The sequence below is a fragment of the Myripristis murdjan genome, chromosome 8 (assembly GCF_902150065.1).
Source record: "Myripristis murdjan chromosome 8, fMyrMur1.1, whole genome shotgun sequence".
Taxonomy (NCBI): Eukaryota; Metazoa; Chordata; class Actinopteri; order Holocentriformes; family Holocentridae; genus Myripristis; species Myripristis murdjan.
Genome location: NC_043987.1, coordinates 29029407 through 29051577, shown reverse-complemented (window position 1 = coordinate 29051577; position 22171 = coordinate 29029407). Strand labels below are relative to the sequence as shown.

Genomic DNA, 22171 nt, shown 5'->3' with positions numbered 1-22171 from the left:
TATAGAGGTTCAACACATGTCAATATGAATTGATGGAGGAATGCTATAGACTTCATAAAGGACATCATAAAGCTGAATTCACTTCAAGCTGCTCTCCAGCATCAGGACTCAGAAAACAGCTTGTACACTTGCAAATCAACATATAACGTGCATATTTTTGATCTATTTGTGTGGTTTAATGCAACTTCACCATACATTTTAAATAATAGCATGTTGTGCAAAGAAATTCATGCTTTACTACCAAAAGGTACGCCTCTAAGCAAGCTGCATAATAGTCCTGCACACCTCTATGTGTTTGGTTTGGAGCAGAGACAGCCTTTTTGGGGGCAAAGTTTTCCAGCAGTGCAACAGGCTGTCAGTTGACCATTGAGGGCTCATATTACCAATGCATGTCTCTTTTGAGTGGCAGAGAAAAAGAAAAGAGAAATGACTGAGCATACTTGAGCATAAAACATCCCTAAACTGTGTCAAGACGAGAGGATATCTTCAAGGCTTATTCTCTGATGTGTGCTGAGAATTTTGGCGCATAATTTATCTACTCATGTGCACAGATGCATGGCTGTATTTACTTATCAATTATTTTTTCCCATGAAACTCCTTGGAGTCCCTCTGTCCCGAGACATTCCTCTAACATTGCGTCTGTCTGTGAGCACTTATAGCCACTGAATAACTGTAGTTAGCATGCCCTTGAGCGCATCTTTCAAAATGAGATTCCAAAGAGTATTTAAAATGTTAAAATGTTTTAAAATTAGTATTTTAAAAGCCAAAATACAAACTGTGACAAATATTCCTTAATTGTCAGTTTTACTTTTATCATTCTTGAGATAATTCAAAGACTTGCAATTCCTACACTTTCAGTTTCAAGGATTCAGCACTCATTCACTCAAAAACAGTACTTGAAAAAGCTAATTACCACTGCAGTGAACAAAGAGACATGACTAATCATTCTTTACATCAACCAATTTGTAGAGCTTCCAGACAGTGTGGAATGTCCACAATATCTCTGTATCTGACCATATATTGCTCGGTACACTTAAGCTGTTTTCAAAGGTGAGTCTAGTGAGATACAAAGATTAGACGAGACAAAGTACTTTTTTTTTTTTTTTTTTAAAGCAGACAGTCAAGGTTAGAGCCAGTGATATTCTATGTTAGATGGATCTGAAGATGCTCACTGGGACAAACTGTCAGAGCAGTAATTGTTCTTTATTGTTCCAATCTATTCCAAATGATTATGGTTATCAAACACTTCAATGCCAAACAGCAGTCGAAGACGTTTGAATGTATGCTTTTCATTTACAGAACAGTTTAGAGGCTAAAGGTGACTGAATCTGAAATCAAAAGCTTATGCAACTGGCAAAGCTATTTCATTCTACACATGCAGGCAGGTTGGTTATAAAATCTTAATTTATGTATTTAAAAAAAAAAATAATAACCATTTATCCATCACTGTAAAAGAAGTTTAAGGTGCCACACTGGTAGTGTAAAAGTGTGTTTGGTATCCTTTATTCGATCACAACTTTGGTGCAGCTCAGGTCCCTGTTCTTTATCCCAATCTTTTTGGCTTGTGACCTTGTAATCAAACCAATGCATGTGCAGAGTGGTGAACAGTCCACCTAAAGAATGGCCACCTGTTCAGGTTGTTTCATTTGATCAAATATCAGAGGAGGCGTCACATTTTAAAACTAATCACGATAATTTGTGCGTAATATTTTTTTTTCTCTTTTCCTTACGCCTTAATCGTCTTGCAACCCCCCAAAAATTAGCTCATGACTCTCTGCAGGGTTCAAACGCCCAGTTTGAGAGGCACTGCCTTCGAGGATATGTAAAAGGGGTGCTCAGTTTTAGGTTCCATCTTGGAATGCCATAATGGTAGCAGTACCAATTTATTCTCTAACTTTTTGATTCTCATTCCCTTATTACTTGATGTCACTGGCAGCTGAAAAGGCTCTACATGAGCCTTATGTATCTCTTTAAAAAATGTGTTTGTTTGTTTGTTTGTGTGATGTGCTGTGTCTGAGACATTGCAGCTTGAATATTTGGACCTTTTGGTGGCACTGCAGTTGGTCAATCAGTCTCATTTGGAGGATACCAGATATCAGTGTAAACACATTATTCTCTAAAGGTTCATCAAACGTCTGAGATATTGAGCATGATAGTTATTGCTGTTGGCCTGTTGGCCTGGTGGTGGCACCGTGGTGAACTAATCAAGTTTATATTCATAAAGCTAGACCTCAGTATCAAAAGCCATCATTCCTCCTCGCTTCACCCAAAACAGGCCAGCAGAGGCTCTGAATTTGCACATGACAGATAGACGGTGGACGGACGGACCCCAATCCATTCCCATCTTCAACAGTGGGGGACAGTTGACCAAAGGGTAAATCCCCTCCAACTCCCTGCCAATGTTCTGTTGCATTTTGTCAATTCCTAATCTGGAAACTGCAGACGTGAATTCTTAATTTGTTCCAATACTGGCCAGCACTCAGTCCATACCATATATTTCCTGTCACTACAAAGATCTCCAAAGTAGCAGCCAGCTGCTCCACTGCCCACCTCCTCCCTCATCAGCCATTTCTCCATTACCGTTTCCTCATTTGTTGTGTCTCTGTTCCCCCCTCCACATCGGCCGAGCCCCTCATCCCCTTGAGGGACTGCTTCACTCATGACTTCCACTGTTGTGTCTCGGCAGTCCTCTGCCCTTTGCACAAACATATCGATCACTTCCACCTCTCCTCTTTGTCACCTTTTCTGTCCTGGGCTAAAAATACATTTTCACAACCAATCCATGTTGCCACCAACCACGTCCAATCCTCTCTCCTTCCTCCTTTGACCCTTCTCCTTCAGGTTTAATCCTTTTCATATTTCTGCCTCCATGTTTGCTCCATCAAAATCTGACTTGTGACCCCTCCTAGACACTGCGACCTTAGATGCCATTGCCATTGCTCGAGGGTCAGCAGCTCAGCTGTGCCTTTACCACTGTGTCTCAAACTGGCCTCCACTGTAAAATCCCTCAAACACACTGTCTTCAATAAATGCTGATTGCTGTGTTATTAGGTTGCTTTACCTCATAAAAACATGACAGCCCCTAGATGTTTACTGAGCAAGTCACTTCACAAGGGTCAATAAAAGGAAACTGCTGTTCAAATAAGCTGTCTAGGTTTTGGTATAGCTTAAGACATACAACTATGACTGGTTTTAAGTAGAAGAAAAACTTCAAGGTCTTATTCTATAGAACAAACCAGTCTCAATTCTGGGAAAAAGTACAACACCATTATTTAATTTTGTAGCCAGGGTCATCCTTATTGTCCAAAAAGTAAGTCAACTCTGGCCTTTTACCCCAATCAATGAAATCTCACCTGTGATCCTCTTATCTCTTTGACAACACTGACAATAACAGATAGTGGAGAAACAAGACACTAAGGTCACTGCAAAGACATTGGTTTTCTCTTGAAATAACAAGCTTGCGTTTCATAAGGCTGAAATAGCGTCGATGATGTCCAGATCAGTGGACCATACTTGTAGCTATGGCAGTACCAGAAAGCTCTGTCTGCAGGAGGCATTCAGAAGATGACAATGACAAAACTTCAGCTGAAGTGTCTCAATCAAGGCAGAGCAGGGGCAGGGTCACCTGAAGGCCAGCAATGTCTTTTTCAGAGGGTCCTTAACCCGGGATGAGTATCTAATGGATGGAGTCACCCAGAGCAGATGTACCTAACTGATTTAAATTGTCATCCACTCAAAAACGCATGAATAAGCGTGGAACTGCTGAGTACTACTAAGCCAAAGGTGTCATTAAGGGGACAAAATAACACTCCACAATATCCTCAGAAGCTGCTGTGGTGTGCACTGAGCACTAAATGCTGCATAGAGCTGATGTTTTATAGAGTGCCACATAAAAAAAGAATGCTGCATGCTTAAATAACAAATCTCGTCTCAAGATATTATATTTAAATACAACATGAAACAGCCATATACAGAATAAACAAACAGGGAAAAAAAATAAAAGTGCTCTAATTAAGAGTTCTCTGAATGCCAAAAATATTTTTTTTCTTTGCCATGTGAAGATATACCGGTTTAACCAAAGATTTAGAAAATTTTCCCAATAAAGTTCAGTCGTTGCATATTTCGAACAGTAGTCAGACAGCTGGTTAACCACAACAGCTGACATAAAAGAGACGGAAAAACATGCAGTAAAAAAAACTCAACAACATATTAAATCTGATTGTGCCGCAACGAAAAGTGAGCAGTGATAATAATAAGCTCTGATGGGGTCCTCTTATGGCCCATCGATTTCCAATAGCTGAGATCATAGAAAGCTGGGGGGGTAATTACACTGTGCAAGCAGAGGTCGTCCTGAGCAAATATCATTATCATCAGATTAGAATGAAAGGCTGGTATGGGTCGAATGCACGGGGGTGAAGGAGACCCAGAGGAGAAGCTTCACGGCACACACCTCGACCCTTCATCTGTCTCTATGTCCCCACCTTGCTCCCACCTCCATGGGTTAGCCCTACATCACACTGACACAAACAAGGGGAGGCCAGGTCACAAAGGCGCAACCATTCATCAGTGAGAGACAAGGCATATGATGAGAATGATACCTCAGAGTAGCAACCACATAAACAAGAGGACAGCACAAAATGAAAAGTATGCCCAGTGCTGATACAGGGCAGCCACATCAGCAGGTGCAATGTTTTCTTGGGTTGTAGGTGATTTGGGCTAGATATCAATGTAAGATTAGATGAATCTGGAAAACAGATAGAAGGCTGGAATGCTGCTTATCTTTAAATGTTAAAGATTGTGGGGCTAGGTGGATAATAAAGGTCCTTGGGTAATGTTGCTAAAAAAAAAAAAAAGAGAGAGAGAGAGAGAGAGAGAGAGAGAGAGAGCCAAGGCACTCCCAAAATCTATCAAAAAGCCTTTTACTCTGTTTGGCTGGTCTTAAAAAAGATGTACAGTGTCATTTTCCTGTTCAGTTTTTAACTTGGGAAAAAAAAGAAGGACATAAAAGCTGCGTTGCATATCAACTTTTGATCATGACTGCCATGTCATGTTAAAAAGAGGGAAAGCATGTTTTCAAACTACAGTTCCATCACATTACAATCACATCAAAATAAAACCAGAGAGATTCACATAAAAATGCACATGTTCTCAAAGACTCATGTGAAGCAGAACCTTTCCTTCTCTTTCAAAGGCATTATGTGTAGTTCAAACCGAGCGTGGAGAGGTAGATGAACCATCCACAGATGACTAGGTGGATGGGAGGAGGGGGTGGAGATCCCAGCATGCCCCCATCCCATCCCACCCCCTATCCTCCACCCGCCCATCTGTGAATGCAGAGATTCTGGGTAGCCCAGCAAGAGGTTGCTGTGCCACTCTGACGAGCCTCTGACGTCTCTATCTGCAGCGCTCAGTGTGGGAGCTGGCCCAGGCCGCCTACATTAACATAAACAAGGCGTACTGCTGGGGTCTGCCTGTCAGGGGCTGTCACCGAGGAGGACAGAGGAGAGACGCCTCTGCATTAACCTCCAGGCTTATCTCACTCTCTGTGCGTCCCACAAAAAAAGTGAGGATTAGTGCTCAGTCAGGAATTGCTTTTGGGTCCTTGTCACTCCTGGACGATTATTTAACTCCCCCTTCTATTTCCCACACCATTATTCTGCCTTCCTCTGCCACTTTCCCAAAGGAAGGGAATCCCTGGTGTTTTTAAGTGGTAATCTGTAAAATCCATGTTTCTTTGATTTTGGCGACATCTTTGGTGCTAAGTGTTCATTGCTGTGGTGTTTTTGCACAGCACTTCCCAGAGATCACTTAGCAATCAAACAGCGTGGCTAGCACTGTGACGTCTTTTTTATTAGACTGTGGACGAAGTTTGAGTCTCTTTAGTCTGCTCATCCTAAGTGGCAATTTCTTCTATTACCTATACTAACCTGCTAGGAATATAAAAAGCATCACTTCCTGTGAACCAGGAGATTGCTTTTCCAAGGAAAGACCCACCAGGCACCGGGTGCAGACAACGGAAATCCTTTCATGAACTGAATATGAATTGAATCACTGCTGAGTTATATCAGTCGGTAAAACAGACTTTGTTGCTCATAAAAATGTCGCAGATTAATCCTTAAATTCATCTCTTCCACCCACTACCTAACCCCATTGTCTTCTCCATTCTTTCTCCTCCGCCAACGCCAAGCTCCACCACCATCACCACCACCTTTGGCTGAGTATTCGTTTGGCAGGTTCTTGACATCCCTGCCTCGGTAATCTCCATGGCTTCCACCTCCAGGAAAGTGAGCACTGCTGTGTCACTGATGGGGACACAGCATGAAGGGGAAAGAGACTCCCCTCGTTTCACCATCTCCATGCCGAGCACAGGCTGAAGGTTGTCTTCCTCACTGACAGAAATAAAAGCTGCGGTTCAACTCTTCCTAACCCTCGTCTTCCTCCCTCTATATCTGTACAGCTGGCTCCTGGCCAACGAAAGACTGTAGTGTGCTATGGCTGCGCCTGTAACATTGTGAGAGACTAATCCATATCTCCAGACCTCAGGCCTAATCAAACACACTGAATGTTGGGAAGGAGTCAATAGCTGCTTAATTACTAACAAGAGTAATGACAATAACAATCACGTTCCTTTCCGGCTGACGTAATTAAGAGAGGCATGAAAGGCATACCAAGGGAGAACAGCCTCCAAGCAAGGCAGCAATTAGGGCAGAAGCTGAGAAGGCAGCTTGTGGCAAAGATACAAGAGATGAACTGAAAACTCTGTCTCAGTCTTGTCTGTCGTCTAAGACCTTGTCCTCCTTTCCAGCATCAGTAACAGCATCAGTTGGTGCCATACAATGACAGCACCGGGCTTCATTAAATCTGTCCTACCCATCGGTTGTGCGAACGCTGTGCTGTTCAACCAGTTTCTCCGGTGCGATGCTGGCGGCTGCCATGTTTAATGACCCTCCTCCTCTTGTACCCAGCACTCAGTAAGCACAGCATGAGACATGGGGAAACACTCAATTTCTGTAATGGCTTGAAATGGAGTAAATATCACTCGCCCCCCTGCATTTGTTACTCATTCAAGCCCCGTTATCGCTCGCTGCCTAATTTCCCGGTGCACTGACAAAGGCAGAGGGCGTTTCCATGGAGAGGAAACCCTTGCGGTTTTCGTGCTTCTCTCAACTTGGCACTCTGTTCATTTCACAGCAATTATCCTGAGTCATTCCACACATTCTGCCACAGAAACTCAAGGGAAGGACCTTTCAGCTAATTGCTTTCAAATGGAAATAAAAAATAATCACACGGCTACTTTGTCAAAATGACTCCTGTTATGCAGCATTTGGTAGGGGAAATCGATGTGGGATTCTTTTCAATGTCCCATTTACAATGCATCACACGCTATTTCAAGATGAAACCTTTCTTAAAATCCATTTGGGATAAAGCCATACCCTGAATGCTTCTCAATCTTTCAATTTCTCAGAAACCAACATATTTACATCAAAATCTTTTTTAAACCTCTTTTCTGTCCCTGCAACTGTGCAAACTGGAGACCTCTGTGGTGGTGAGAGGTAGGCTATAGATTTAAAATTTCAGGCTTAATACAAAGAAACAAAGAAACACAAGAAAGACACAAATGTCAACAAAATGCAGAGGAGGCAAAGACATAATAAAAATGCTAATGTGATTTGTGAAGGGAATGTTTTTGTGATCCTGCACTACTATGTGTTACAGTTACATTTACAGCAGCATGATGAGATGGAAGCTGCACTTACTTCTGTCTTCAACTTTTTTTTTTTTTTTTTTTTTTTTGATGGGCTTAATTGACTGATTTTGCTGATGCAGCGCAATCTTTAGAAGCTCATACCAGCAATTCTAGGGGAACCGGTGAATCTGCTTGCTCAAATGAACAACAAGGCAGAAAATCTTACAGAATGAAGAGGTTTACAGATGAGGGTTAGAACCTGGAGCAGACTCTTCTTTTGGATTAGTGAGTCTCATATTTTCTGGTCTTTGAAGGAAGGCAGGCAGGCAGGCAGGCAGGCAGGCAGGCAGGCAGGCAGAGCAGCGCTGATGTGTTGATGTATGGTGGGAGGTAGGAAGAGGCAGCTGCTGTTCATCTCCATGAGAGGAAGGCCATTTTGAGAGGATGAGTGGAGAGGGGCATTTCAGAAGATCTCTGAGTCAGAACGAGTGGGGAGGCATCAGGATATTATTAGGGAGGTGTGCCTGCTGCCCTGTTATTATAGCTGAAATAAATGGTTTAACTGCTTTACACCGAGGCTATGTCTGCCCTGTGTTGTTTCATCAGATATGTGAGACTTAAAAGGGATTTGATAAACTAAACCTTCCATCCAACTGCAGGCCTGTCTAATAAGATTAACATTTTTGATTGTTGTGCAAGAGACTGAAGCCATCAAGATAAAGCCGGCAGACAGTGGCACCTCAAGTGATAAAGATCATCTGGAGGCTAACAGCAGAAATAAAGTGAAAGTCAGTGAGTGCACAACTTGTTCTCAGACTTCCGGTATATTTTAGTAATCTGAAACAGTTACAATAAATAACACCGCTTCCAATAATAGAGACACACAACTGGAGGCCTGCTCTTTCATTTTCTTAAATTTCTTGGCTGACTGAGAAGCAGTATTATCTCAAGTGAAACAGCCATACTGCATTTAATCTTAATAGTTTAAATGCACTTAAATAAATGATTGAATATATGGTGCAGAAACCAAAATGTCACTGATGAGCTCCTTTTTGAAGCTTTGTGTAAAACATAAAGGCGGAAACGAAAATGTTAATGAATTGTCTGTGGAGTAGAAGATCAGAGGAGCCAAACGAATTTCATATCACACCTAAAGACCTGGCATTTAATTAAAGTGTCCTGAAAAATGGCTGCCTGGTTGGCTGACAACAGCTTCTCTTGAAGCAAATTAAAGAAATCAATTACTGCCTTGTGAAAGTGTAATGCCAGCATGCCGAAGCCCCCCAGCGCCACAGTGAGACACCAGGCCAAGGGGAGAGGAGCGAGGAGGAGGGCACCTCCACCATGCTACATCTGACTGGCTCTGCTGCAGAGTTTATCACGTCAACCTGTTACAGGCAACAGAGCCTGAAAGGGCCCACGCGCTGGAATGGAGCCGCAAATCAGCCTAGCTGCCTCCACAAGCCTCAGCCTCCTCCACTTTGCTCCCAGCTCTTACTCATTCTATCTCACCCTCATTCCCTCTCTTTCTCTCTTACACACACACACACACACACAAAGTATGCACATACACATACTAGGTTTAGACAAATCAAGGCAATATTTACTAAATATCGGACACTGGCCTGTTGATGTTGTCCACCTCTGATTTGATGAAGGGTCTTCCCTGACCAAAGCAACAAAAAAACAGTTGTAAAAGCCAATGATAGAGGGGTTTTTTTGTCTGTTTATTTTTGTTTTTTTGTTTGCTTATTTGTTTATTTTCCTCTGTGGCTTATCATTTAAAGGTCTTACTTTAAGAGCTGCTAACTGTAAAAGAACGTCATTAGTCTGGATTTCAGTCAACAGTTTTAGTGTCCCATTATTGTCTAAATGCTGCTTCAGAGGCTTTTTCACCCTGACGAGGATAAAATTCTGTGAGGAGATGCTGAATACCTGTAATGTTTTGGTATGAAAAGGGTGACTGAAGATATTCACTTTCAAGATACTGACTCTGCAACCCACATTAGTCAAATCCTAATTAGCTCAAGCCATACCTGCAAACATCTGATGAGATGTAGTGGAGGCTAAACCATCCAAAACTCAGCCCACCTATATTTTGGCTGAGTGTAATAAGTTACCCACCTATCTTTATGATAATAATATGATAATATATAGTAACAAACTGACCTAAGTTTTGTGACAACAGGATTTTTTAGGGTCAAATGCACAAATTCACTCTTTTCTCTTAAAAGAGTTAGTTAATTGATTTTGTTCAGACTGGTAAAACCTTTTGATGATAATTTATCTGTGCATTTTAATTGACTAATTATGACACAAAATCTGCAAGCAATTATTCCTGGGAAGACATAAAGATAACAGCAACATTTACTTGAGCGATCATGTGACAGATCTGTGTCTAGTTCGCATATCATATCTTAGCAAATGAAAGATTTAGGACGCAAGCAGACTGAAGACAGAACGTAATTACATGGTAGCAACCTGGTGGAAGAACTACTGTGGCAATATCCACTGTCAAACTCCTGCTGTTCAATGTTAATACAATATATTACACATGCCGTGCCATTGAGGCGGAACTGACTGCCACCCTTTCTAAATGTTAATCTCATTGTTATCAAATCAGCGTCAAGAGACAACGATAACAGGAGCAGCATCCACCTATAGGCTTCACACAAGGGCATAGCCAGACAGCGGAGGTCACTGTAGTCTCTCGGCTTGAGCATAAATTCAGATTGATGAAGCGCTGACATGGACATTCAGACCTGAGATCGGTGGTGCTCCCCCGGCCAGCTACGACAACATTGGCCATGCATGAGAGATTAAATAAAAAAGACAACAAAAACACGGCAGCTTCTCTTGTATGTTCACCTCTGGGTGAACCCCTGGCCCTGGGCACTGCCCAGAGTGTTGTGTTGTCACAGGCGGTTTACAGCATACTGGGCCCACTACAGTACACACCCTGATTCACACACATTCACAAATCCCCTACAGTATTCTTCAGTTTCTGCATGGGTGTTTGACAGGTGTGAAAGAGGCCTCTCCTCACAGTACCACAGCTATTATTCTGCTGCAACAGGAAATTTGGTCTATTTCCCTGACAAGACAGCTCCATGAGAGAAGCTGTCAGTAACCACAGGGACAGTTCTATGCACAGCCATATGCAAAAACTGGATCTTTTCTTAGTTTTGTTACATAATTCAATGTAAAATAGAAATTGATATGAACTCAAATCAAAGAAAAATCCAGTATCTAGATCCAGAGTGCAAAATTACACTAACTATTCAACAGTTTAAATGTCTCTACCTGTGCAGACTTGCAGCTCTCTTGCACTCGAGAGACAATAAGCTACTTTCAAATATCTAATAATATGCAGAAATGCACACCAACTTTTGTGCAAAATTTACAATTTGATACAAAACTATCTGATACTCTGTATAAAATCGGCTAAAGAACATATTTCACCTTCTTAATCTAAGTAATGGAAAAATATTCACATTTGTCTCAACACTGATGAATAATTTGCAAAGACAGATAACTTAAATATTGACACATCATTTCAAATGATCCAACAACAAACTTATAAGCATCAGCATCAACTTTCAAAGTAAAAAGCATAAAAAGCATAGTAATGGCTGTAGCCTTCAGATTTGGTTAATTTAATGTGAATTCTGTCACAGTGCATTTTGACCATTCCAGGCCTCCAGGGGTCCTTGAAGGGCTTGCATGTGGTCCTCAGTGACATGGGGAATACCTCAATGTCACTAGAATTCAATTAACTACAAATTTAGCCCAAAAAATGTGTGCCTGATTATTTTAACCTGTTTACATCTCACCATTTTCAATCTATTTATCAGTATTCAAGTATGGCATCTAAACAATTTTGTACCTAACACAAACTTAAAAGCTCTTTTTACTGTCAAGGTCCCAAGGTAAAATCACTTCACATAGGCGCGCACGGCTCAATGAATTTCAACTAGAGAGTCCAGATCATAAAAAAGTTTTAAAACGCCCGTTATGGGCCATTTCTGTCATTTCACTAATCTAATCTAATCTTACTCCCCAAGAGCCCGGCGCCGACCCTTCCTGCCTGCAAAGACACTGACCAAGTCTTTGAAATCCAACTTCATAACCAAGAGCGGGTCTTGCCTCTGTATTATACATAAGGCATGGAATACCACTTATCATCACCCTACAATAACTTGAGTTACTACCATTTTGCATACATTGATTTTTTAAATACAAACATTTTATTAGCTGCCACTATATCAAGTACATAGTGTTAATGATATGGAGTGACTGACTATATTTTAACACTGTAAGTTACCATATAGTCAGACTTCAATTTTTGACAGTAGCATTACAATAGCATAACTGACTAAATATTGACTGGCTATTAGACCAATTTTCTCTCACATAGTTTGTGGAGAAAATGAAAATGCCTTGTATTACTGGTGAAAAAGGGCCTTGACTTCTTTCTGTCTAACCATCCATCCACACATTCATTATATACATTTTTTTTTTTTAAAAAAATCCCGCAAATACCTTGAAACAACCAAGGCAGTTAAAGTATGCTAACTACGTGACGTTGTGCTCTGCTCACCTTTTACAGGGGGCTCTCCTGGTTCTCCGGAAGAAGAAGAAGCTGCATTTCTTGGCATGTGGCATCAGGACAGCTCATTTAGTATGAAAAGTTTGATAAAAGTCCGCCTGACTGTAGGCTGCGGATTAAATTTCGGTTAGCAAAATGTAAACGCTCACAGGCTGTTCTGCGCCAAGGCAACGTTAAGCTAGCCAAAAAAAAAAAAAAAAAAAAAAAAAAAAAACGTTAAGCTAGCAAGCACGGTTACTATGGAAACAACGTTAATAAGGCAGGTAAATTTTAACCAACAGGTTTAGCTCCTACTCCTAATACCTCTGCTTTCTTTCGGGGAAAAAACTTGAGGATTCCTCTCTCTTGTTCCGCTTCAGTTTTTTGATATCCTGAGTTTGTTTTTTTTTAACATTTTGCTGCGCTTCACACTCTTCTGACCGTTAGATAATTAGCTTACTTTCATGTGGCCAAGGGAGCAGGACCGAAATATTTCATTGAAAGAAAAGAAAAAAAAAAAAAAAAGGGGGGGGGGGGGGGGGGGGGGGGGATACACATTTCAGAATACAAACAAACAAAACAAAACAAACAAACAAACAAACAAAAAAAAAAAAAAGCAAACAGACAGATAAACACATTAATCCTTTTGTGCTAATATTGTTTGAGGGCCCCTGTAGGTCTTAAACCCCTCCCCAATATGTCGCCCTCTGCTGCCAAATATGGTGTATTTTGCTCAGACTATATTAAAATAGTTTTGAGCAATATGTATATAGATAGATAGATAGATAGATAGATAGATAGATAGATAGATATAGATATATATAGATTAACTTGTCTTGTTTTAGCACTGACATTTTTTGGCAGTAAAACTGATAGGCTACTGTGTTTCTCTTCAATACAGATTAATGAGGGCAAAGGGTGGACTATTACTCAGACAACACCTCTAACCTTCATCATGGAGTCTGATTGTTTAAAAGTGTCAAAAAACATTTGTAGGCTGACTCTTTATTTAGTAAAAGCACCACTGCTCTCAGTCAGTGCGCTCAGTTTTCCTACGGTTTGATAATCATCCTCTACTCAGAGCACAAACTGCTGTCTAATCTGTTCTCTGTGAATATGGAGACTGTCAGTGGCCACTTCTATGAAAGATGTGTTCATCACCTCGCCAGTGTTAATCTGCATGAAACCCGATAATAGTTTACTCATGCATTCAAAGTTTGTTTGTTCACAATTCGAAACACACTGAGCTCTCCGTACGCTGGCGCGAACCCGACCCCAAGATTATCCACCAGCAGTCGCAGCAGGAGGAACACAGCAGGCCGCCTGAACTCCAAAGCGATCGCATTACAGTGCACTTCAGCATTTCTGCTTGCATTGTATGTGTTCACTTTGGGGCTTTTGCAACCTGTCATATCTCAAAATACAGGACTGTTTTACTTCATTTTTACAGATGTCACATTGTAATCAAATCTTTCGCAGCCAAAAACAAAAAAAAACCAACAAACAAGACAATGAAAAACTCACATTGTCAACCTCTCACAAAACCTCAAGCCGTATTTTTAAGCAGGAATAAATGTCTACAATCTGATCAATCTTTATGCAAACAAAGCCAATGGCAGGATGACAGTGTTTCAACAGAGGACACCTGTGATTACAAATTGGGCCTTAAAGCATTGAAATACCCTTAATCCCATAGAACAGCGCTTTGCTCAACTACACCATTTTCAGTCTGGATCAAATAGGATGACACAAAAAAAAAACTACAGCATTTCTAAAACCTCACTCTTGTTTTATCAGACGTGAACATAAGAGGAAATGCATGCATGTGTGTATTATTGCCTTGGTTAATCTCAAATGTTCGACAGCATGCATGTTCATGAGAGAAATTAATTCATATTCATTAACATGGCAACATCCCCACTAATCTTTAGATTTCCAGTCGTTCTGATTGATGAGCACTTTGTTATTTGCACATATTATAATGCATGAACTGTATTTATGATGGATGCACAAAAAACAGACCAAAAAACAGTAGTTTAAACTTTCAAGAAACATGATTTACACACATGTAGGTCTATTCTGTACAGATTTCGATAAATCACTAAATCCAGCCGTGCAGCAAACACCTACTTATGTTTCCACTGCCAGAAACGGCGCAGGTTTACTCTGCAAGTTTGTTCATGCTTGTGTGAAACTAAACAGGCTCTCGTAACAGCCTGAAAATATTTCAACCATTTGCTGTTCCTCAACACAAAATTGAAGTTTATGTCTATGCTATGCTATATTTTTATGAAACCTAGCAGGGTAAAGACTTTAAGGCCATAATTTCAAACAGGTTCAGACAGTTGTAGTATAAAAATTCAGCAAAACTGTCTGAATCGCAAACCCAGTTAAATTTATAATATATAAACTTTTTGCTTTAGTGACTGTAGCTTTGCACAAGGTTGAAAGATATCATAAAACTTGTAAAGCTGAAATTGAATTGAAGGAAACTTTGCTTAAGGGCATAATGCTGTGTGTTTAAACCAAAGAAATATCATGTTCCTCTTAAAGCAAAGACTTTGAGATCAGGGATGTTTTGGTCGGAGAAACAAAAAAATAAATATATGCTGTATCTCAAAATGATGAAGTTGTTATGCAGGCTCAAAAGCATCAGTCAGGATTTCAGTGTGGGCAATGAGTGGTGCAGTAGTGGTGTACGGGCAGCAGGGAGTGCTAAAGGCAAAAGCCTCAGCCTCTTTTCTTCCCCTAGAAAATGTGAGAATCCCTGTGGAAATTATGTGCGGAATGGAGAGGGTCAGATAAAGTTTGCTTGCCCCTCAAGTTCAGTGTGTGTGTGTGTGTGTGTGTGTGTGTGTGTGTGTGAGTGTGTGTGTGTTTGATAAAGTTCTCATGGCAGAGATCTGAGACTTTCGCTTGGTCTCAACAGTCCAAAACACTCCTCCAAATCTTGCTGACACTGGACTAACGGATGGAGTTAATATGAGAAAGCTAATGAATATGAATGAGGTAAATGAAAGCTGATGAATGTTATCCCTTATCTCCATGAAGATTAGACATTTCCCTTGAACCTCTGCCAAGGACACACACAGAAAAGAACAATTTTGAAGTGTTAGCTTGTCTAGCAATTTGATGGACGTTGATAAGGTTACATCACAGTCAAGTGATACATAACGTCTGGAGGAGACCACTGAGTATAATCTGAGGAGTTTCATGTTGAATGGTTTGTCCATAGTCATGGCCATTGCTAAAAAAATCAATGTAGATTCTAAAGGATATTTTAACTGTATCCTGGGGCTAAAGCACACATTAGAGTTATTAAAATGAATATGTCTATTAGAGTGGTCTCTCCCCGGGAGACCACTGCCCGCTGATGAAGAGATATATACTCTAATTTTCCCCTTCATTTTCTAGGTGTCAGATCGATCATGTATCATCCAAATTCAAGGTGAAACCCATCAAAGTGTCAAACCCCGTCGTCAGTGATTTCACAGGGAGCCTCGACACGCAGACAGACAGTCAGGCAGACAGACAAACAGCTAAGAGTTGGAGCGAAACAAACAGCCGTGATGCCAAGACAGATGAATCTACTTTACTGCAAGTCTTCAACAGCAAAACAGGGGAGAAAATCCACTGTGAACACAAGTCCCAGCTGTAAAAAAGACTCATAAACATAATCATGCCGCGTGCAGAAATGTGCTGAGATAAAGTATGCCCAATCTTTGAGATAAGATAAGCTGAAGAAACTTTGCTCGGAGGCTGTTGCTGCGAGGGAGTTCAGGTGAGATGCCAAGGGTTGGGTCCTCTGAATTGTAAAGGAGACACTGTGAGTTAGGGGATAAAAACCAGTTCAGGTCCCTGTGAAGAGCCTAAATTCACTATGCTGCGGATTTTAAGTTTCTGCCTCGTCTTAGCCTCATTCGCCCTGGGAGTGCCGGTGGCCAAATCCAGGCAGAAGGTACTGCTGATCTCCTTCGACGGTTTTCGGTGGGACTACGACCGTGATGTGTACACGCCGAACCTTGACACCATGGCCCGGGATGGAGTCAAAGCCCGATATGTCACCCCTCCTTACCTCACCATCACCACTCCGACACACTTCACCCTCTTAACAGGTAAAGCATTTGTTTCTACAAGGGCGAATGCTGCGGCGAGTCGGCAGAGAATGTGCATATCATGAGGGTCATTACTGAATAGGAAACCACTCTGAGTTTATTCTGCAAGGATTGAAAAAGCCACAGGAAAAAGGAATTAGCTGTAATTGAATGTCCCAGGGTCCAACAGCTTTTATAGCTGAGTAAGATGATTATGCTTGGATGACTGAGGGAAGAATTCCCCACTCCTTTTCTTATTTTGACTCTCAAATCATCAGTGCCAGTTAAAAGAAATTTAACTTCCTTGAAATTAAATTCCTCTAATCTCCAATGTTGGTGTTAAGACCTTGTCCAAAAGCATCATGCCACTCAGCCTGTAAAGTTGATAGAATTTTTAATGTGAATGTGTCACACTATGAATAATGAGTGCAGGCAGACTGACAGTGATTATTTTCCATAGGGCGCTACATTGAGAATCATGGGGTAATCCATAACATGTGGTTCAATGTGTCCACTGGGGAGAAGAAGCCTTACTATCAGACTCAGTTTGTGAATGAGTGGTGGGACAATGGCACTCTGCCTATCTGGATCACAGCGCAGAGACAGGTCTGTGCAGCACAATTTTCATCTTATCACTGTGAGAGACTGTCTTTCTGTTTATACCGCTAGCAATCATTTCCCTGTACTAATGTCTGCTGGCTGATTTGAACTAAATGATTGCAGTTGCAGTGCCAATGAGCTTACAGCACTAGATGCGAAGTATATCAACAATTGTATGCGACTGGCAGCTGCTGCAGTATTGCTCAAAAGTTCAGCTGTGGGTCAAAGAAAATAAATTAACTAGTTATTTGCTTTGATTGTGTGTGGACTGACTGCGTATGAATGGCGGTGGGGGGGCACAAGCATGCATGTAATCATGTAAGTGCATGTGTCATATTTATGTGTCTCATGTCTGTGTGACCTCTTGTTACTCTTTTTTTCTGCCCTGCCAGGGCCTGAAAGCTGGCTCTCTTCACTTTCCTGGCACAGCTTCCAGTTACCAGGGAGAGGTTGCTATGGTGAGGGATGTGGAGCCACGGTTTTACAACTACAAGAACGAGACAGCTTGGCGAGAGAACACAGACAAGGTGATGGGCTGGTTCAGAGACCAGGATCTGGACTTTGTGTCCATGTACTTTGGCGAGCCAGACAGCACAGGCCACAAATATGGCCCTGACTCCCCACAGCGACGGGAGATGGTCAAGCAAATCGACAGAACTGTTGGCTACATCCGCGACTCAGCTGAACGTCACGGGCTGACCGACCGCCTGAACATCATCATGACGGCGGACCACGGCATGACCACAGTGTACCGCAATGGCCTGGTGGAGGAGATCGTCCTGTCCAAGATTCCCGGCTTCTCCTTCAGTGACCTGTCCTTCCACCTGGTAGACTTTGGACCCTCTGGGATGCTGCTTCCCAAGCCAGGGAAACTGGACAAGGTTTACAATGCCTTGAAGGGGTCCCATCCACACCTTCATGTCTACAAGAAGGAAGAAATGCCAGAGCGCCTCCACTTTGCCAAAAATGCCCGTATCCTTCCCATCATTTTGTGGTCTGACCCGGGATATGTTATTAATGGGGTGGGTAAAACAGATGGAACTGGATTTTCTACTGATGTGACATTTGAAAAAAAAAAGGAAGAAAGAAAAAAAAAACATGCTGTTGTTCTCATCCTTGAAGCTGCAATTGGCAACAACCTTTCCTAAAAATATACTTGCTTTATTATCCGAAACGCAGCAGCAACCCTTCAAATTAACTGAGACCCTGTAGATTTGTCCTGTTTGCCCCAGTTAAACTCTGATGTGAGGTATGGTGGCAGAGAATCTTCTACCACATGAAGTGATGAATCAAAATGTGGGCATGACAAAAAAAAACTGTTTCCAAAAACAACAGTTAATAAGTGGTCTGTGCAGAGACAGCTGGACTCACCAACAATAGATCTTTTGTCACTCCTCTTTTTGCCATCCTTTGGTTGGGAGTGATCACAGACAGGCCGGGCTGGTAAACATGAGCCTGTTGTGTGGAGTTTACAGACATCACCTGACACGATTTGTGGGTACAGAAGCTCCATTTTTTTTTTTAAACAGTTACCTCTTCTTACCAGTGCCAATATGCGAGGTTATTTGGTGCACCGTTAAAAACCAGTGTGAAATAAGACGACATAACTGGAAATACACTAGGAAACCTTCCAAATCCTTAAAATGCATTCACAGATCTCACTGTTTGTTTAGCGTCTCAGTTGTAAATATGTTCACACTCGACAGGGAAATACGGTGTATCACACACTGAGATTATCCCGCTGGCTCCTGAAATATCACTGACCTCAACTCTATAATCTTGTCTAGTGAATTTGCGTGACCCATCATGAATCAATATGTATTAATATGCACTGTAATCTAACATGCGATTAATATACGCTATATAAAAAAAAAAAGACAGATAATAACAGACTTTGGGTAAAGTTGTAGCTGGAGATTCCCGGACAAAATAGACTGTATCACACTTCTCATAGAGAGATCAGAATTTCACCATCAACTTATCATCATGCTAGGCCAGATGTGTCTAAATTGTTATTCCCACATTATTATCAGTTATTATGACAGATAAAGCTAAGCTCAGCTGTTATTGCTGCTGGCAGTCTCCTCTCTCTTGGTTGGAGTCTGTGATCCAGACACACCACAGTACTCGTCCAGACAGTGGGTCATAAATATCAAACACTGATGGGTGGCTCAGATCAGTCTGCCAGATGATCGGGGTGGTTAAGCTTAAATCTGTAAACTCCTCACACTACCAGAAAATCTGACCATCAGTTCCAGCCGAGCTTCAGAGCCAGGATCCCCCTCCCAAATTACAGGAGGCCCAAATAAGGTCCCAACTGGTCCTATTACATTAGAGTGTCTTCCCAGCTTCAGTCACCGTGCTTTTGAGGAGGAAGATTCTTACAAGCGCGCAAATTTCCTGTTATAATGGTAGTAGATGATTTACAATATTGCCTATAAATGACATGACAATTAAACATTTAGCAGCTCATAAAAAGCTCATAATAATAATAATTATAATTTGCCTTGATATATTAATATAGATATATAACCAGATAGATTACGCTTGAGTGTCAGTCTTTATATTCTGACAGTTTCCTGGCGCCTTGCCTTATTTTGATGGCTTCCAGAAATAGCGGAAAATTTACCAACTACATTTTGCTCATAGGCGACGGAGAAAATGGAATCTCTTCGACCGGAAACAAGGAGTTAAATTCTAATCTTAGTGCATTACAATTTTAATCAAGTGCATTTGCACGTCCCCAGGATAATCCAGGCCTGGCTGATGACATGCAGAGCTCTCAAATGCTTCATGTAGCTATTCATGCCTCAAAATTCAAAATTAGCATTTACATTTGGCTCCACTCACTTAGTCACTCCACTGTGCAGTAACTTTGCAAGTGAAAGCGCTGTATCACTCAATACTGAGAGCTATCAGATCATAAACTTAGTCTAAAGAGTAAATTACTCAAAAGATAACTGTCGTGAAACCCTGAATATGGAGAGAGAATGATCAGTCCTGTGCATTTATTGACATGGGATATCTAAAGAGGCCATTCTAGGTTAAGACCAGCCATGCCTGCGTTATCTGGTTCTCTGTTATCTCTGTCAATGGCATTTACTATAGACTGCAAGTTGTCTCAGACGATGATCACAGATAAGGATAAGCATGTTAGTGATAGACTGTTAAACATTCTGTTATTTGTTCGCGATATAGTTTAACATGATAATATAACATGTGGCAATTTAATATAATCTATGCTGTAAAATGATCGATGACACTTTGCTGCTAGTTACAAAAATAGATAAAAAATGATCTGCAAAATCACATCTAACCTTATGTATTTCCTCACTTTGTTGATGATGGTAGTGAGTTTAACAAGGCAACACAATGGGCAGAGTAAAGAAACCTCCTTCAGTTGGCCAATATCGCCCTCTGCTGTCTAAATTAGAGTACACCAGGAGGGTAATCATCACTACCATGAGTTTACAGTGCCCTTACCAAAGCCACAGCCTCAACAAAAGTAACAAACTAACTTAAATTTAACTTTACAATGAAACTGGGTCATGCAAGTTGTGTCATGCATTCCTATGTGTAATCTGCAGTACCTGCCAGTTCAGTTCCACAAGGGAGAGCATGGCTTCGACAACCAGGAGATGGACATGAAACCCTTCTTCAGGGCAGTGGGTCCGGCGTTTCAAAAGAACCTGGAGGTGGGGCCCTTTGAGACGGTGAACATCTACCCCTTGATGTGTCACATCCTGGGCATCAAGCCGGAGATCAACGACGGCCACCTGAATGCCACCAAACACATGCTGGCCTCTGCCGCCACTACCCAGGGTGAGTTTATATCAGGCTAATGACTCTGCTGTCCCCGTGGCCTGGAAAGTATGTCACTCCAACACCTGCTCCTTCATTATTAGGCCGTTCATCCATCATCTGCAACTTCTCGTACGTCCAGTGATACCACAGGAAATCAGATGTAGCACTGTAGGTTACGACAAGACAGGGAAGGGAATGTTGCTCGCTGACAAGCCGTGTTGTTTGGAGGGATTTTAAAGGAGGAGGTAAAAGAATATCTGATGGTGTCTTTGTGGTATTAAATAGTTGCAACAGACATAATGTATAGGCAAAATGGACTTACTAGAGTCACACCTATCGGTTTGCTGATATACTAAGTCAATGCTAGCCTTTTGCTTATACATATATATACACACACACACACACACACACACACATATATATGTATATATATATATATATATATATATATATATATACACACACACACACACACACACACACACATATATATATATATATATACATACATATATATATATGTGTGTAATCAGATGTAGGATTCATCAGTGTGTTAGGGTATGAGCAATATGTATTATTAATAATAGTATTGGTGGTAGTATGAGGAAGAATAGCAGTAGCTGTATTAACAGTAGTATTATTATATGGAGTATTTTTGATTTGCATATCAGATTTAGAGATACTGAATATCAGCACAAAATACCAGCTATCATCAATCCAAAAATACCGAGTGTCAGCCTTCTAGAATCCATTGTGATTGCACTGTCATACTGTATGTAAATGTGTTCTTTGTAATAGCTGTCTCAGGTGATGTGAATGTCCAGAGGAATGTCTTCACTGGGTTTTCTGCAGTGGCTGGGTTTCTTGTTGTGCTCTTTATCGCGGTGGTGTCCATCAACATGTATAAGAGAAGGAAAGAGACAAGGTAATGCCATCTTTCCTATCAGTTTTGCATAATTTGCATTTGAATTGCACTTTAACACCCATAAACACTGATAAAAGACTCACAAAGTCCCATTGCCAGAGTCGTTATATTTCAAAACAGCTATACTGGCTTATCAATAAGCTTGATAGAGGCACTAAGGGGGAGGTATGAATTTTTGTTTTGAATTTCTGTATTCCCTTTCCTGTTTCAGGTCAGCAGGTTCTGTAGATCCCACTGAAGAGGAAAACACGAAACAAACGTCTCTTTGATCATCCCACAAAGAAACTCAACACCTCAGACTAACATGGGGGAAACAACTACAAGGACATTTCCTCTGGCTGCCTTTTAAAATCTTCACATCACACTCGTGTACCTCCATGTGAGGAAACACACTCCATAGACTGCACAAAGAGCCGACAAAAAGCAGAGTATGTGAGCAGACGACTGTGGAGCTTGTTGTTTTCCGTCCGGCC

At 41.3% G+C, this 22171-nt stretch overlaps 1 protein-coding gene across 1 annotated transcript; it reads left to right on the top strand.

Annotated features, from left to right (window-relative positions):
* Positions 1-16155: 16155 nt before the first annotated feature.
* LOC115363674 (ectonucleotide pyrophosphatase/phosphodiesterase family member 7-like) lies at positions 16156-21967 on the top strand. The gene is made up of 6 exons (XM_030057951.1): positions 16156-16390; positions 16830-16975; positions 17362-17991; positions 20557-20791; positions 21581-21698; positions 21910-21967. The coding sequence occupies exons 1-6, from the start codon at positions 16156-16158 to the stop codon at positions 21965-21967; spliced, it is 1422 nt and encodes a 473-aa protein (XP_029913811.1).
* The last annotated feature ends 204 nt before the right edge of the window (positions 21968-22171 follow it).